At 35.6% G+C, this 18,216-nt stretch overlaps 2 protein-coding genes across 2 annotated transcripts; both read left to right on the forward strand.

Moving 5' to 3' along the window:
• The first annotated feature begins 2,285 nt into the window (after positions 1 to 2,285).
• Positions 2,286 to 5,776, forward strand: LOC127875359 (cerebellin-1-like). The gene is made up of 3 exons (XM_052420382.1): positions 2,286 to 2,493; positions 4,954 to 5,116; positions 5,300 to 5,776. Exons 1-3 carry the CDS (start codon positions 2,356 to 2,358, stop codon positions 5,707 to 5,709), a joined length of 711 nt encoding a protein of 236 aa, XP_052276342.1. The 5' UTR covers positions 2,286 to 2,355; the 3' UTR covers positions 5,710 to 5,776.
• An 8,773-nt stretch (positions 5,777 to 14,549) lies between these two features.
• On the forward strand, positions 14,550 to 17,262 carry LOC127873591 (cerebellin-1-like). The gene is made up of 3 exons (XM_052417463.1): positions 14,550 to 14,832; positions 16,436 to 16,586; positions 16,763 to 17,262. The coding sequence occupies exons 1-3, from the start codon at positions 14,695 to 14,697 to the stop codon at positions 17,170 to 17,172; spliced, it is 699 nt and encodes a 232-aa protein (XP_052273423.1). The 5' UTR covers positions 14,550 to 14,694; the 3' UTR covers positions 17,173 to 17,262.
• Positions 17,263 to 18,216: the final 954 nt, after the last annotated feature.

Consider the following 18,216-nt stretch of genomic DNA (forward strand, 5'->3'; position numbering starts at 1 on the left):
GTTGTGTATCGTGTTATTTCTTAAAAGTTGACCCAGCATTTGTAAAAATATTGCAAGACATATACATTTCCAGAACGGAAATTCATTTCTGCGTTGAATAAGACCGAAATCGTGAAAATCGCTGCAAAATTGATGAAGATATTGCTGTTCAAAGCGATGCACCCCGTTTTGGGCTGATTTTGAGTTGCATACCTTGTTATATATATATTTGATAGTGAAATATTTTTTTTCAGAAAAGTTAATTTTTCGTTATAATATGATTATTTATCATTCAAAATGATGTTTTCACTAATTAATATCATAGCCACACGCTAACCACCTGTGATCCATATATGCATGGTCTCAAAAGACAGTCGATATGGAAAACAAAGATAAAGGTTGTTCAAACAGTATTTGACAGAAAGATTTTGTCTGCTTTGTAGTCTCTCATATATACAATTGCAGATAAATCCTTGGACAATAATAAAATACGGCGGCTATACAGTTTTTCACACATTTTTCCGTTGACATATAAGGGTATCGGTAATTCATAATTTGTCAAAGGAGAATTTGTGAATCAAAGGACGACTGTATGTTATGCAGCATGTTAATTACTCTTACAAATTCAGGCAAGTAACACATATCAAATGACAAATCTGAAATAAAAACGAGAAAGTCATTTATTATGTAAAATGAAACAAAATATGGGATGAGCAAATTCAGAAATGCTCGCCGCAAGCGTTAGCAGAAAATTTTGGAATGAAAAAGGATACTTGGTTAAAAACTTTTGTCGATTCTGAACTGTTACTATTGCACAATTATATAGTTAAAGGGAAACAATTCCCACTCCACATTTCACGCCTAGTCGTAAGAAACCCTATCTTTTGAGTACTCATAACCCACGGACTCTTGATTACAATATACGCTCCGTGTCACAACGTAATTGTGTGACAGTTATCAGTAGAAAGGAAGAGTTCGGCCAGTAATCATTTAAATAAGTTTAATGATGTGAAGGCACATATTTGACATAAAATACATGCACACGCAAACAGTAAACATTGCGACAAACAAGTCAACAATACACGTCTTCTTTTTAATATCGAATGCATGATGGAAATAATCGCATATGCGGCTAGAAAAGACATGTGACACTCGCAAATCAAACTGAAATAAACAAAATCGTCCGCAACAGAAGGAGAACACTCAGTTTGACAGACACTTTTTATATACTTCAATCAACCAAACGCCTTTATTTACAAATGTGCAGGTAACATTCACATGGGGCATTACCAAATTACCAATAATAATAGTGTCTTGTTCTGAGAAAACTGGGTTTAATTCATGTGCGTAAAGTGTCGTCCCAGATTAGCCTGTGCAGTCCGCACAGGCTAATCAGGGACGACACTTTCCGCCTTAACTTGATTTTCGGTAAGGAGGGACTTCCTTGTAACTAAAAATACCATTAAAGCGGAAAATGTCGTCCCTGATTAGCCTGTGCGGACTGCACAGGCTAATCTGGGACGACACTTTACGCACATAAATTAAGCCAAGTTTTTCTCAGAACAAGACACAATTATATTCGCCTATTCTATTTCTTTTAGACTCAATAGATATTGTTTATATACAATATATTACAACAGACCTCACATCTTATCGAGGAATAATCTTTTAAAGGAAAATAACAATCAAACCGTTTGATATGGAATCCATGTAAATTATAGTTTAACCTATGGTTTAATTTGTTTAAATACAAATGAAACCAGTACAATTTACACGTAAACGTCCAACGAATGATTACAAAGCTGAGTGGTGATAAAATCCATCTAAGAATGGCAAGTTCCTGCTTAACTGTAGTTGGCTTAGAGCAAGTATACACGATCTTATAACTGGGTTCAAAACAGATCAAAAGAAACAGTAAAATGCAAATACCAGTAATACCAGAAAATAAACGAAACACACACACGTTTTATTAAATTGCAAACACATGTCTGCTGTGCAGCAGAAAGCTTCGTCATGTTCATTTAATCTATTGGGAAGATTTGTGTCGGTATCGGCGTTAACCTGCTCGTTATAAATTTCACTGAAGTAAACTATATTTGATTGATGGTAACATATAAAGACTTATAAAGAATTGTAGCAAATATTCCTTGGTCAATTTCATATTTTAATTTAAGATTGCGACAATAATTTTCTTTGGAGTCGTTCATACTTAGTCTGGATTATCTGCCCCTGTCACTTTAAACTAAAATATTATAGTACGACGGGAACCAGAATAGTTCATACTTTAAATAAGAATGATAAGAACTGATAAGAAACATATACATAAACGTGTTGAATTTGATCACATCTAAACCTAAATTGACTTTTTCGAACACAATGTCACGATGGTGCTTGCTTATTCTTGCATTAGGAATGCTTAATTCCAATTTCATAACCGCAATTGCTGCCAGTGACGTGGAAACAAGGTTACGGTCTTTGGAGCACCAGATGAAAGCAATATCCGAATCGAACCAGGTATTGCAGCTAGCTAGATTTATTTCGGCGAGACGTCCACAAAACTGAGTTTTTAGCCATTTTTAGTACAAGTATGTGTATGTGAGTATGATTCTTGCGTCTTTGTTTTACATGCATTCATATAAAATACTATATTGGATTCTCATATAACATAACAAGTAATTTATTTATGAAGACACGTCAAAAATATCATTAAACACTAAACATGTTTTTTTTACAACAGACAACTATTTGAGAGTATCGAGAAGGTTGACCACGACCAGAACGTACCTATGGTTGAGATGAATAAAGATAAATTCTATTGGGAAAATAAGATATTATAAACAATAACAACAATAATAACTGTGTTTCGCCATCGTTGGATTCGTTTCAAAGAGATATGAGTCGCGTTCGGAGAAAACTGGGCATAATGCTTGTGCGTAAAGTGTCGTCCCAGATTAGCCTGTGCAGTCCGCACAGGCTAATCAGGGACGACACTTTCCGCCTTTACAAGATTTTCGATAAGAAGGGACTTCCTTTAAACGAAAAATACCATAAAGGCGGAAAGTGTCGTCCCTGATTAGCCTTTGCGGACACATATAATTAAAATTAAATATAGTTACACATTTATTTGCCTTTTAAATATTGGATTTATACAAATGACATAAGACCCAGACGTAAACAACCAATTTTTCAAGGCTATGAAACTTTCGGGTTACTGTTGTAATAATTATTTTCAGGTATAAACTGGATAAGCTCATGGGAGTCAGGGCTATGGGAGCATTTAATAATTAGATATTTTCTCTTTTCCGCAAAATGACTTACTTGTTTTAAAACGTTGAAATGGCATTTATGTAACATTAAAAGTATCACGGACTTTAATTACTGCCACAACCTCTTTTTGGAGACGCATTAATAAACGACCCAATGATACTTTCGAGGTCGCGCTAAGAACCTTACGTATTTGTAAAAACTATGGAGAAACATAGAGGTTGAATAGGTTGTATGTGGTTGTTTGTTTTGAAAATATTTCGCCTTAGTTTAAAAATCGGACAATTAAGTGCGATTCATAGAAGATTAATTGATCCACAAATGTACAGAAACATACACTCACATCCAATTTTGAAACGTGAGGACTTTTTTCGGCGTAAGCTGTATTAAGCCAGCTTTTCACCTTAGCCTGACCTTTGTTAGCGTCCAATAGAATTCAAATAAAACTTCCCGCGGCCAAGTACAGATGAATACACTTCATTGACTGCATTGGCTGATTTGAGAATACGACCAGAACATTGGAAACATGTCCGCGTCTTTGTAACACTGTTTTACTGCGTGTTCAGCATGAAACAATTTTATATCTAATGAAAAGGCTTAATAGATAGAACAGTTTTACATTCAATCTCGACATCAATACAGTTTGTGCGTCCACCTTTTATTTTCAGAAGATTTTCAGCTCGAGAACGTTTGCACTTAAAGGCTATGTTTTCATATTTAGTACTAACTTCCATATTCCTGTCAACATGTTAACATGTTAGAGTATAGAGAGCAGTGGAAGCGAAGACTCACTTTAATGCATTGCATTTCAACTCGCGAGGTATATCGGGTCAATTTGCGGTCACTGTGAGTGAATGTCAGAGTATACGTACAGGTCATCGCTGCGTCTCTACCCTATGTGCTGATCGGAGTTCGCGGCCAGGAAAATAATCGTTACATAATAAAGACGCTATAGCGTGAACTAGGTGAACTGGAATTTTCTTTAGACCAGACAGATGTTAAATGAAGATATCCAGCGATATCATATGGTATGTCAATAATAGATTCTTAATGTGTTTTACAACAATACCATGATAAATATTATTTTTAATTAATTTAACAAGAATTATGCCATCATATTGACTAATGAATTAAGCATGAGCGCAATGATTCTCGATACTGTTAATAATCGAATCAAATAGCAACGCCAGACAAATCACTAAAACAGGTTTGTTCGAAGAACGCGCGTATAATTATTTAAAATATGTACGGATACTTCGCGTGTGGCCGGTTGACTCATATGTTTTAATTTCACTTCCATTCTTCTTTTGGTTTTCTGTTTTGTATCTATGCGTTTATGACCAGCAATATGTAATAATGTAAAATAAGCCGCGAAAACTCCGCGTATCATCTCGTACTGCGTTTGCTGCAGCTAAGAACTGCACAGAAAAAGACATTCGCTATCTTTGATCTCATTCATTGAATTCTTTACCTTTCATTAACTGCAACCACAATCAACGCCGTATATCTTTTTTAAAGATATTTCTTGTTAAGCTATGACATCGAGTAGTTTACAAAGAAGCAAACCGATGTTGTTTTATTTGCTTGTACATATCTCGATCAATAGTAAAAACATAATATTCAAACTCTCGAGTTCTCCTTCGCTTTTTAAAAATGTCCTATCCTTATCGGCCTTGTATATGTTTCTATTCGTTTAACTATTTGTGAAAGGCAGATATTAAGGCCCTCCAGTCTCTAGTGCAAGACCAACAAAACAAAATTGATCACCTGGAACATGAAACCGAGGCGCAGAAGCGATTAAATGGACAACTACTGGCTGCAATGAGGAATGTCTCGGGTGTTTCAATGTCCAGAAGAGCAAATGCAAAGAAGGGTGAGTTTGACTCGCAATCAGTTCGTTTGTTGCATAAGTGCCTCTTTTTTATTATCCTTTGAGCCATAATGATAATTTCTTAAGTCGCAATACTTCCTCCACACCGGTTAAATTACAAGATAGTTTCCTAATACAGTCCCATAATTGGGCATATATGTCAATGTATTTTTTAACGCATTTCAGATCAACCGCCAGAAGTTGTTTCATTCACAGCTGTAAAAGCTAATGACCAAATCCACATTGGCATCAACCAAAACATTATCTTCGAACAAGTCATCAGCAACATCGGTAACGGGTACCACGCAGACCATGGACTATTCGTTGCACCTACTAGCGGAATCTACCTTTTCTCAACCAGCCTACTGCACAGGGCGACCATTGGTCAACCACTTCACGCGGAGATTACGCACTCAGGTGTCCCCGTTGTTAGGATACACGGAGACGATAACATATACGACTCCGGCAGCCAAACGGTCATCATACAGGTCAACCAAGGGGAGGAAGTGTGGGTCAGAAATATTGATTATAACGACGAAAACATTGCTGGGAGTTTATTCAGCTCATTTGCTGGTGTTCTGATTGTACCAATGTAGGAGAGGCGGCAGGCAACATGCATAAGATCCCATGTTTCATGTTAAATAAAGTTAATTCGCTTAGTTATTTATAAGTTGGTCTTTACAGTTTATTGAACTTCACGTTTAAATCATATGACTTTTTAGACGTCTTACACAAATATAGTAGAATGTTATAAGTTATAAAATATTTACTAAAGAAATAATATCCATGTATATGTTCGTATATTTACAAGAAGATTGAAAGATCAATTCTGAACATAAACTTCCACCCTCGTAGTGGCTGATTCACCTAATGGAACTGAATAAATGTTATGAACAAGTACAATTCAGAAATCTTCAAGGATTTCTTGAATTGTTTTTTTATATTGTCTGTTAATCCGTTTTATTTTCTACTTAACTGAACTCTTTTTGTTTTACGTATTTTTTACCATAAAAAGGTTTACATAAAGTACAAAAACGACTCTCAATCATAAGAAATAATACTACACGTATTTTAATCGATCTTCACCATACGGTGATATGAGCTAAGCTAGAGAATCATCAATATCCCTGCGCGGATATTGCATAAACTATAACAGCTTATTATTTTAGCAGGTATGATAAGATAGCCTACCATACACGTACACGTACATCTGTGTTAAAAACTGAACATGGACCAAACGATAGCTACAATAACATTGATGCGCGATTTAAGAATAAATACCATTATTATGTTGATGACGACAGAAAATATTGCCTACAAAACGCTGTCTATCTGATGCATGGGGTGGATCATACGCAAGTAACTGGTGTAACGTAAGTGAGAAAGTGAGTTATGGAAATGGGAGTTATTTTGCGAACGTTGATGCAGATTGCGATTGCCTGTTGGAAGCATCTTTGTGTTTCATGCAAGGTACACTATGATGGTTCTTGGGTCCACCTTTCCATAAAAACTGCTGAAAAATCCCTAACTGCTGCACATAAGTATAATGTCGAATAAGTATGGTAAATGGTCTAACCTTTCAAAAGTTCCGACAAAAACATCGAACAATCATTTTGAAAACCAGTTAGTATTTTTCTCACTTACGCCCCACCAGCTACTTGCGTACGATCCCTGTGCTGCAGATAATTAATTGTATTAGTTTAAACCTATTTATTTTAGCTCGATTGCCTATGGAGGAAATCTAAAGAACTCTCGCGCTGTGGGGATCGAACTCATTACCTCCCGATCGCTAGGCGCGCACCATATTCATTACACCACTGCGACCTCAAATTAATTGTATTGCAGAAACATTTTTACAGAATTATACATATGAAGTTCATGCATCTATCTCCGTAAAACTTCGATGGATATTATATCTACACAATTATTTATACACTGTTAAAAAATCATTTATATTTGACTAAGATCTGATGTGTAATACTTCAAGCTCTTTTGTGTAAATAATTTTAGTGTTAAATAAGCCCGTGATATGAGTCTTCTAGACACCATACAAAATGGGAAACAGAAACGCCATTTGCGAAACGAACGCGCCCTCTAGAGCAGGAAAAATGTTTACGCAACGAGTTAACAATTATACTTTTCCCCTAACCATGAGTGAACTAAATATGCAATCATACAAAGGAATATATATGAGTCGTGTTCTGAGAAAACTGGGCATAATGTATGTGCGTTAAGTGTCGTCCCAGATTAGCCTGTGCAGTCCGAACAGGATAATCAGGAACGACACTTTCCGCTTTTATGACATTTTTCGTTTAAATGAAGTATCTTCTTAGCAAAAATACAATTTAGGGGGAAAGCGTCGGCCTTGATTGTACGCACAGGCTAATCTGGGACGACACTTTACGCACATGCATTATGCCCCAGTTTTCTCAGAACGCGACTAATATAATTTTCTTTTTCATGCGTTGGCACACAAAAAAGGCGAAAAGAACTTATACGTTCATGTATAATTACCGGTACGTAATCAAAATATGTGCTAAACGACGTAATAAATGAGTAAAATTGATAAAAGGATCCTAAATTGAGCGTCATTATAGCTACATGATTTGTTATATTCCTGAATGTATATAAATAAAGTTTTGTCAATATTCAACAAGCAATATAAAATGGTTAGGAAAAATAAATGAAACTGGTAGACCGATTCAATTGATGGAAAAGTGGTCTCTTTTTTTCAAAATTATCACTCCGCCAATGCTTAAAATATTTTTCGCAAGTACAATTAAAAAATATTAAAGCATTAACTTACTCGAATTGTCTCGAATTTTCTATCACTTATACAAAAGCTTATACTAAAACAACACCACACGTGTTGAGTACGTCTGTGCCTATTGTTTATTTCTGCACTTTTTAACAAAAAGAGCAATTTGTTTGGTGACTTTGAAATTCTATTGTTCTCCGCATTCCGCATTCCGCATTACACGCCTAGCCGTAGGAAACCCTATCTATTGAGTACTCACAACCTAATTGTGAGACTCAGTGACATTTATCAGAAATCAAAGTACTGACAGTACTGGTGTGACGATGCTTTTGAGAGGATGGATATAAAAGCATCAAGTTAAGTTTATCTACATCACCACAATCACCACAATTGTGTATGTTGGTACGAAAAAAAATTTGGTACAAACATTTTGCGAAAAAAATTTGGGTATGAAAACAAATTTGGGTACGAAAAAATATTTGGAAACAAAAAAATTGGGACCGAAAAATTTTTGGGTACGAACAAAAAATTGGGGATGAAAAAAAAATTGGGTACGAAAAAAAATTGGGTACAAAAAATTTTAGGTTCGGAAAAAAAATTGGGGGAACGGGAAAGTAGTACCTGTGGGGAACTTGACCCACACTCGCACATTTTCGGCCCTTTCCGTCAAACATCAGATAAGTTCCTCGAAGGCAATAGTATGAATATACATTTCGGAAACGGTAATGCGGTCCTACCTACGCGCGTCAAAATGTAAGCGAAATATGTACACAAGTCTGTCAGGAATGATTGAATTAACGAAGAAAATCGTGTATTGATGTAAGTTTTTTGAAGAAATGTGCAGAAAATATATTAAACAAGAGCTGTGTTTGTGAAACACAATGCCCCCTGCTGCGCAGCTTTGAAGCCATATATTTTACCTTTGACATTGAAGGATGACCTTGACCTTTCACCACTCAAAATGTGCAGATCCATGACATACACATGCATGCCGAATAATGAGTTGCTATCTTCAATATTGCAAAATTTTACCTTTGACCTTGACCTTGAAGGATGATCTTGACCTTTCACCAATCAATATGTGCAGCTCTATGAGATACGCATGCACGCCAATATTGAAAACGTTATGGCCAATGTTAAAGTTTTTGGACAGACAGACAGACGCTTTATATTTGACATTTGACCTTGAAGGATGGCCTTCACCTTCACCTTTCACAACTGAAAATGTGCAGCTCCATGAGATGCACATGTATGCCAAATATCAAGTTGCTATGTTCAATATTAAAAAAGTTATGGCCATTAAAGTTTTCGGACGGACGGACAGACTGACACACTGACTGACTGACTGACTGACTGACTGACTGACTGACAGTTCAACTGATAAAGGCCACCCTACCGGGGGCATAAAAAGCAATTGCGATATTTTTCTCAGCCACATTATTGTTATTAGTTTGATATCACAAAATGAAAGTGAAAGTAGAACTGTAAAAAATGACAACCTGTCAACGTGTTGTTTTTGCTGGCACGAGAGGGCGATTACACTCAATGTGTTCACATTTTGACCATAGGCTTTGTCAATGACCTTTATAGTATGGGTAGCTTTGATATTATTTATTGCTATCATGTAACTGCATGATTGTGTATATGTTTACAATACACAAAGCATAAATAATGATATAAATATACTGATTGAGCTTGTAATAATCTGAGAACTATAGCCAGGTCAATTAAGGACTTAAAATACAATTTTGTGTCCTGATTTCATAAAGAAATGACCATGCATGTCCTAGATTTCAAATTCAAGGCCCTGGTGTGACACATTGGTAGCATCACCGTTAAACTGTTACCAGGCTTATGAAATTATTTTTTATTGAACTATCTAAGGAAATCTAAATCAGGCACTGATTTTTCTTGTTTTAATACAGTCATAGATCAGTTGTGGCCTCTGGGTAATGACCAATTTTTGCTTACTTGTCACACCCTTAAAACTTTCCACACGTCTATAATAGCAAATCTGGATTTAGGTGATCTTTAATGGTACATTTAAACTTTAGCTCTGTTACAAGAGTGCTGGTAAAGTCCAGTCACATATTTAAATCAAGGCCATGTCAAAATCAAAGTGTCAAAGACAAATGAAAGATGCGTTCATTAATTATTGTCCAGTTGTTTACTACTGCTGTAAGTTTTTATATAATATGACTGATGAACATCATGTGAGAGAAAATTCACATTATCATTGAATATCAGGTTTAGCAGCCTTTTAGATAACAAAGTATGCTAGTTTTCAATGTCGCTTCTGGAAATCAAACCCGTAGGGCTTTTAGGAAGATTCTGAAATGTTCGATCCCTCGAGAGCAACCAAACCAAAAATGAAGTCAAATATTGCCGACTCGATTTTTTTAGTCGGTTCATGAGGGATAATGGAGCTCGATTGGTCATTGTCGGCTCTGGTACTTACATGTACCCCGGGTACTCTTAAGTATACTTACATGTACCCTGGGTACTCTAAGTATACTTACATGTACCACAGGTATGGTAAATAAACGTAATTGTACTCGGTCCATATTAGACTGTACCCGAGTTGTATTCGCGCCAAAAATCCGATGTCGTAAAACGCGCAACCGATTATCTTAAACACACTTCTCTTCAAAAAACACTGCATCAACATTCTTTTTGAGTATGTGTTCCGATAATATAGAGGCCATTCTACAGAAAATTTACATAAATGTGCAGGGCTTAAAGGGATCTTTTCACGCTTTGGTAAATTGACAAAATTGAAAAAAAGTTGTTTCAGATTCGCAAATTTTCGTTTTAGTTATGATATTTGTGAGGAAACAGTAATACTGAACATTTACCATGGTCTAATATAGCCATTATATGCATCTTTTGACGATTTTAAAACCTAAAAATTATAAAGCGTTGCAACGCGAAACGATTGAATAATTTGGAGAGTTCTGTTTTTGACGTTAAATTTTGTGAAACTACGAAGATTGCTTATATAAGGTATAAAATACGACAAGCATGTGTACTTGGCGGAATAGCTCAGTAGGCTGAAGCGTTTTTACTTCAGGACTCTGGCAGGACTCCAGGGGTCACTGGTTCGAAACCTGCTCCGGGCAATGTTCTTATCCTTTTTTTAATTTTATTCTTGATTTTTTACTGGAGCTTTTACGATCCAATGTTTACATTTATCAATATAAAGCATTTAATGAATAAGTTAAAAAATGCCAAAATCTGTGAAAAGGCCCCTTTAACACTAAGGCACAACCTAACGACATTCACTGCCCGTACCTTGGTCAGGGCTAGCCAATGTCCCAGGAACATGCCCGACCGGTCGTGTGTATTTTGGGCGGGATTATATGTTCTATATCAATAAACTGCGTTTTAAATAAGCTTTTCAAAGATGCAAAAATCTTAATACAGTACGATCAGATGACAATTAAATCCCAGAGTGAGTTCGGAGACAACAAACGGATCGTATCTCGAAATAGATTCGGAACCCCCTGATTGCAATCAAAAAGAGGCCGACAATTCAGAAAATCCCCGGCGGTTTTCCTGGTAAAACACGTCAGTACCTATTTTTAAACGGAATGCCGCTAGACACGGTTTTTGATTGGTTTCCTCGAAGTGACGTGTTTTCTCAATGAAAATACGTTTGAAACTAAAAGCCGGGATCGCCCAGGATCGTCCGGAATGATGAAGGTATAAAACTCGACATTAACACAAAGTAACTATAAAATTAATAGTTATTTATCAATTTTAAATAATTTTAATTTGTTGTCATTATGGAAAAGTGATTCCATCCTTTAGACGATAAATAAATCCATTTAGAGGAAGATAAAGACTTTATTTAGATTAGAAGTGTTTTGACAATATTTTTTACGCAATTCAATTAGCAAAACTAATATTAATGGTCAATCCCGGCTTTTAGTAGAGAGTTAATCCTGTACAATTGTTACAACTACCGTAACACGTTATTTTGCTAAGATTCACTTACCATTTCTTGTAAGACGGTAACCCGGCAATCTATGTAAAAAAGGTTTTAACGTTCATGTCGTTGTTTAAGTTTGGCTTTACGGGTGGGGATGGGGGGTCCTCGGATACGAAAAGAAAAGGGAAGGAGGAAAGTAAGAGAAAGTATGAGGAAATAAAAAAACAAGAAAATTTCTCCAGAAATGGCGTGAAGATTACAAATAGATGTCTTAAATAGATGAATATTGAATTTAGTTAGGCAGGCTAATAAGAATGATTTAATCATAATTGCGCATCTCCTAGCACAAGAAAATACAAGTTGAATGATAAATATAAAGGTTTTTATAATACTTGGGTCAGGGCACGTGAAAGATTGGTCAGGGCTAGTAGGTTCTGCATTTACTAGCCCGAACGGGCTAGTTGAACACAAAGTTAGTGTTAAGCCCTGATGTGTATATATAATTATTACAAAAAAATAGTCGACAACGATGGATTTAGGGTTAAATTTCCCGGGTACATTTTAATATATTTACCGTACCCGGGATACATGTAAGTATACTTAAGAGTATCCGGGGTACATGTACGTAGTACCCGAGCCGACAATGAACAATTGAGCGATACTGGAAGGTGCAACATCTCTCACGCCCCCTAGTATCGCCTTTAGCAGTATTCAATTCTCAACAGGAAAGTGCTGGAGTCATTGATCCCGAGGGACAAGAAAAACAATTGATTAATGTTCGAAATAAATAATTTGATTAATGACAATTCTTTTATTTGAGCCAGGTCACAGGAAAAGCGCAGTCAAATCAGTATCCAATTAAATTATTTGTTATTGTCAGAAAAGCGATTTTAAGCAAACAGCTTTCAAGCGACTGCATGCTGATCTAGATCCAAACTGGCCACAATCGCCTTAATGTCTCTTTTACTGTGACACAGTTCATTTAACTTTAAAATGATAAAAAGTACTAACACTAAGAAAGAGTATACAAACCAGTAAAGAGTTTGACATCAATGTTGAATTTCAGGACAGCTTGGTGATCTGCAAATCCCCGATGAAATGTTGATATCGGGTATCATAGTCATTCAATAAGTCGCAAAATGCTCGAATACAATTTATAAAGCACAATGTGACTTATATTGATAACTAAAAATACCAGTAATGCAGTATGCCTTTTTTGCCGTGTCAAGCTGTTACGATCTAGAAAGTCCTTCATTCACATCGAGTATATGTCCTTCGAATTCCAACTATTGTTGTCATAAGCGGAGAATTATGTGAATGTGGAAACACGAACGACAACTCTGCTAGGAGAATGTTATCAATGACGAGCAATCTCCTACGCAGTGGCGTATGCAAAAGGGAAGAAACTGACAAAATCGAGTTATCCCAATCGGACTGGCTCGGTCTTTTACATAGGTCGCCATTGTGAAAAAAATTCTACGGTTATGATACCTTGGACGATGCTGTTCGCATCGTCAGAAAGGAAGAGTTCAGCCAGTAATCATTTTAATAAATTTAATGTAATGTGATGGTACATATTTGACATAAAATACATGCACACGCAAACATTAAACATTACGACTAACAATTCTACAATACACGTCTTCTTTCTAATATCGAATGCATGGTGGAATTAATCGCATATGCGGCTAGTAAACACATGTGACACTCGCAGATCAAACTGAAATAAACAAAATCGTCCGCAACAGAATTAAGGAAGATACTCAGTATGACAGACACTTTTTTATAAACTTCAATCAACCAAACGCCTTCATTAACCCATTTATGCCTAGCGTCTAGAAAAAAGGCCTTGGCAAACAGCGTAGACCCAGATGAGACGCCGCATCATGCGGCGTGTTATCTGGGTCTACGCTGTTTGCTTAAAGGAATTTCTGTAAGAAATAATCTAAATATAGAAATAAATATACTAGACATCCCAAATTTTGGAAATAAATTGATCCAATTTAGAAGGATGGGAGAGTCCACTAGGCATAAATGGGTTAAAAACGTGCAGTTAACATTCACATGGGGCATTACCAAATTACCAATATATTCGCCTATTCTATTTCTTTTGGACTCAATAGATATTGTAAATATACAATATATTACAACAGACCTCACATCTTACCGAGGAATAATCTTTTAAAGAAAAATAACAATCAAACCGTTTGATATGGAATCCATTTAAATTATAGTTTAACTTATGGTTGGTTTAATTTGTTTAAATACAAATGAAACCAGTACAATTTACACGTAAACGTCCAACAAATGATTACAAAGCTGAGTGGTGATAAAATCCTTCTTAAGGCTAGTTCCTGCTTAGTTGGCTTAGAGCAAGTATACACGATTACTTTGTTCAAAGCAGAAAATATAAAAAAAAAGTAAAATACAAGTTCGGAAAAGGTAATACCAGAAAATAAATAAAAAACAAAAACGTTTAATTAAATTGCAAAAACATGTCTGCTGTGCAGTAGAAAGCTTCTTCATGTACACAATACATTTAGTCAATTGGGAAATCCCCATTTGTATGGCAGATTTGTTCCAAAGATACTCAGACACAATTTTGGTTCCATAAAAAATATGAGTTTACGTGTCGGTATCGGCGTTAACATGCTCGTTATAAATTTCACTGAAGTAAACTATATTTGATTGATGGTAACATATAAAGACTTGAATTAATTTTATTTAATATTCCTCGGTCATATTCATATTATAGTTGTAGATTGCGAGCGTAATTTACGTTGGAGTCCTACAATCTCACTTTTGATAAGAATCATAAGAACTAATAAGAAACATACACATAAACGTGTTGCATTCGATCACAACTAAAACTAAATTGCCTTTTTGAGCACAATGGCACGAGATTGTTTGCTTATTCTGGCATTAGGAATGCTTAATTCCAAGTTCATTACTACGGCTTTTGCCAGCGACGTGGATACAAGGTTACGGTATGTTGAGCACCAGGTGAAAGCAATATCCGAATCGAACCAGGTATTTAGCTAGATTTATTTCGATGAGACGTCGACAAAACTGAGTTTTTAGCCTTTTTAAGTACAAGTATGTGTATGTGAGTACGATTGTTGCGTCTTTGTTTTACATGCATTCATATAAAATACTATATTGGATTCTCATATAACATAACAAGTAATTTATTTATGAAGACACGTCAAAAATATCATTTAACACTAAACATGTTGTTTTTTTACAACCAACAACTATTTGAGGGTATCGAGAAGGTTGACCACGACCAGAACTTACCTATGGTTGAGATGAATAAATTAAGATAAATTATATGGGGAAAATAAGATATTATAAACAACAACAACAATAATAACTGTGTTTCATCATCGTTTGGTTAGTTTTAAAGCCATATAATAAATGTTTAAATGGGCCTTTTCACAGATTTTGGCTTGTATTGAAGTGTGTCATTAAATGCTTTATATTCATAAATTTAAGCATTTGACATAAAAATCTCCAGTAAAAAAACAACAAGAATACAATTTAAAAAAAGAAAAGAAAAAAGTAACCCTCAACTGGACTCGTACCACTGACCCCTGGAGTCCTTGATTTAAAAGTCTCCCGCTAAGACCACTCGACCATTCGTGCACATGATATGAGAACTGTATTTTTTACTTTATATAAGCAATCCTCGTAACTGTTCACAAAATATAAAGACAACAGAACTTTCCAAATAATTCAATCGTTTCGCGTTGCAACGCTTCATAATTTGCAGGTTTTCAAATCGTCAAAAGATGCATATAATTGATATTTTAGAGTATGGCAAATGATCAGTATTACTTTTTCCTCACAAACATTATAACTTAAACGAAAATTTGCGAATCTGAACAACTTTTTTTAATTTTGTCAATTTACCAAAACATGAAAAGGCCCCTTTAATATAGTTTAACATTTCTGTGCTTTTTTTAAATGTTGGATTAATACAAATGACATAAAGACCCAGATGTTAACAACCAATTGTTCAAGGCTATAAAACTTTCGGGTTACTGTTGTAATAATTATTTTCCGGGATATAACTGGATTAGCTCATGTGGCCAGGGCTATGGGAGCATTCAATAATTAGATTTTTTTCTTTTCCGCAAAATGACTTATTTATTTTAAAACGTTGAAATGGCATTAATGTAACATTAAAAGTATCACAGACTTAATTACAACCTCTTTTTGGAGACGCATTAATAAACGACCCAATGATACTTTTGATGTCGCGCTAAAAACCTTACGTATTTGTTATAACGAAGGAGAAACATAGAGTTTGAGTATGTTGTATATGGGTTTTTGTCAACATATTTCGCATTGGTTTAAAAATCGGACAATTACGTGCGATTCATAGAAGATTATTTAATCCACAAATGTACAGAAACATACACTCACATCCAATTTTGAAACGTGGGGACTTTTTTAAGCTATGACATCGAGTAGTTTACAAAAAAAGCAAACTGATGTTGTTTTATTTGCATATCTGGATCAATGTTGAAAACATAATATTCAACCTCTCGATTTCTCCTTCGGTTTTTTTAAAATGCCCTATCCTTATCGTCCTGGTATATGTTTCTATTCGTTTAACTTTTTGCGAAAGGCCCTCCAGTCTCTAGTGCGAGAACAACAAAACAAAATTGATCACCTGGAACATGTAACCGAGGCGCAGAAGCAATTAAATGGACAACTACTGGCTGCAATGAGGAATGTCTCGGGTGTTCCCATGTCCAGAAGAGCAAATGCAAAAAAAGGTGAGTTTGACTCGCAATCAGTTCGTATGTTGCATACGTGCGTCTTTTTTATTATCCTTTGAGCCATTATGATAATTTCTTAAATCGCAATACTTCCTTCACACCAATTACAAGAGTTTCCTAAACCAGTCCCATAATTGAGCATATATGTCAATGTATTTTTTTACGCATTTCAGATCAACAGCCAGAAGTTGTTTCGTTCACAGCTGTAAAAGCTATTGACCAAATCCACATTGGCATCAACCAAAACATTATTTTCGACAAAGTCATCAGCAACATCGGTAACGGATACCACGCAGACCATGGGCTATTCATTGCACCTACTAGCGGAATCTACCTTTTCTCAACCACCCTGCTGCACAGGGCGACCATTGGTCAACCACTTCACGCGGTGATTACGCACTCAGGTGTCCCCGTTGCTAGGATATATACAGGCGTTGACATATTCGACTCCGGCAGTCAGACGGTCATCATACAGGTCAACCAAGGGGAGGAAGTGTGGGTCAGAAATTTTGATATTAACGACGAAAACATTTATGGGTATCTGTACAGCTCATTTGCTGGTGTTCTGATTGTACCACTGTAGGAGAGGCGGCAGGCAATAAGCTTACGATCCCATGTTTCATGTCAAATGAACTTAATAAGCTTAGTTATTTATAAATTGGTCTTCATTGAACTTCACGTTTAAATTATTCTTAGACGTCTTACACATGTATAGTAAAATGTTATACGTTATAAAATATTTACTATAGAAATAATATACATGTATATGTTCAAACATTTACAAGAAGATTAAAAGATGAATTTAGAACATAAAATACCACCCTCGTAGTGGCTGATTCAATAATCGAAACTGAATAAATGGCAGTCAGAAGTACATTTCAGACATGTTCCAAGGATTTCTTGCAGTTTCTTTCTATATTTTCTGATAAATCCGTGTTATTTTCAACCTAACTGAAAACTTTTTTTACATATTTTTTACCATAAAAAGGTTAAAATAAAGCACAAAAACGACTCTCAATCATAACTTCATAAGAAATAATACTATTTTTATCGATCTTCACCATATGTTGATTTGATAAGATCTAAGCTAGAGAATCATTAATATCCCTGCGCGGATATTGCATAAACAACAAGATAAGTATTGATGCAAAGCATCAAAAGACGTCGGGAATATCAGTGTAAAAGGCACTCAATGAAGTTACATGGAACGAATTTTTTTCTACTGTAAATATTAATATATTGGCCGATTATTTTAAACAAAATAGAAAAAGATACTGGTATAACAATTATCTACGATTTTGTGTTATAACCCCCAAATAACCATTATCTATGATGTTGTGCAGGCCCGTACCCAGGCCATGGGCCCAGGGGCCCGGGCCCCCCCAGCTGGCTGTCGAACTATGATTTTTTTTAAATAATCGGCCCACTGCAAATTTTTCTCTCGTGCAAGGGCCCACAGTACACTTTCCCTCAATACAAAAGAGCAGCTATGTTTTATTGTCCCTGATAAACAAGGGGATTAACGCTCGCCAATCGAGATAAGCCTCTAGGCAATGTTTTCTTATCGCCTTGTAAACACATCCCCAATCAGTCCCCCATTGTGATCATGAATGCTTCATCTATCGAT

The sequence above is a fragment of the Dreissena polymorpha genome, chromosome 3, assembly GCF_020536995.1.
Source record: "Dreissena polymorpha isolate Duluth1 chromosome 3, UMN_Dpol_1.0, whole genome shotgun sequence".
Taxonomy (NCBI): Eukaryota; Metazoa; Mollusca; class Bivalvia; order Myida; family Dreissenidae; genus Dreissena; species Dreissena polymorpha.

Excerpts from the sequence above, each read along its gene's own strand:
- LOC127873591 (XM_052417463.1), top strand. The coding sequence starts at position 14,695 with ATGGCACGAGATTGTTTGCTTATTCTGGCATTAGGAATGCTTAATTCC. Across the intron at positions 14,833-16,435 it reads CAATATCCGAATCGAACCAG|GCCCTCCAGTCTCTAGTGCG; the intron begins GTATTTAGCTAG and ends TTTTTGCGAAAG. Across the intron at positions 16,587-16,762 it reads AAGAGCAAATGCAAAAAAAG|ATCAACAGCCAGAAGTTGTT; the intron begins GTGAGTTTGACT and ends TACGCATTTCAG.
- LOC127875359 (XM_052420382.1), top strand. The coding sequence starts at position 2,356 with ATGTCACGATGGTGCTTGCTTATTCTTGCATTAGGAATGCTTAATTCC. Across the intron at positions 2,494-4,953 it reads CAATATCCGAATCGAACCAG|GCAGATATTAAGGCCCTCCA; the intron begins GTATTGCAGCTA and ends TATTTGTGAAAG. Across the intron at positions 5,117-5,299 it reads AAGAGCAAATGCAAAGAAGG|ATCAACCGCCAGAAGTTGTT; the intron begins GTGAGTTTGACT and ends AACGCATTTCAG.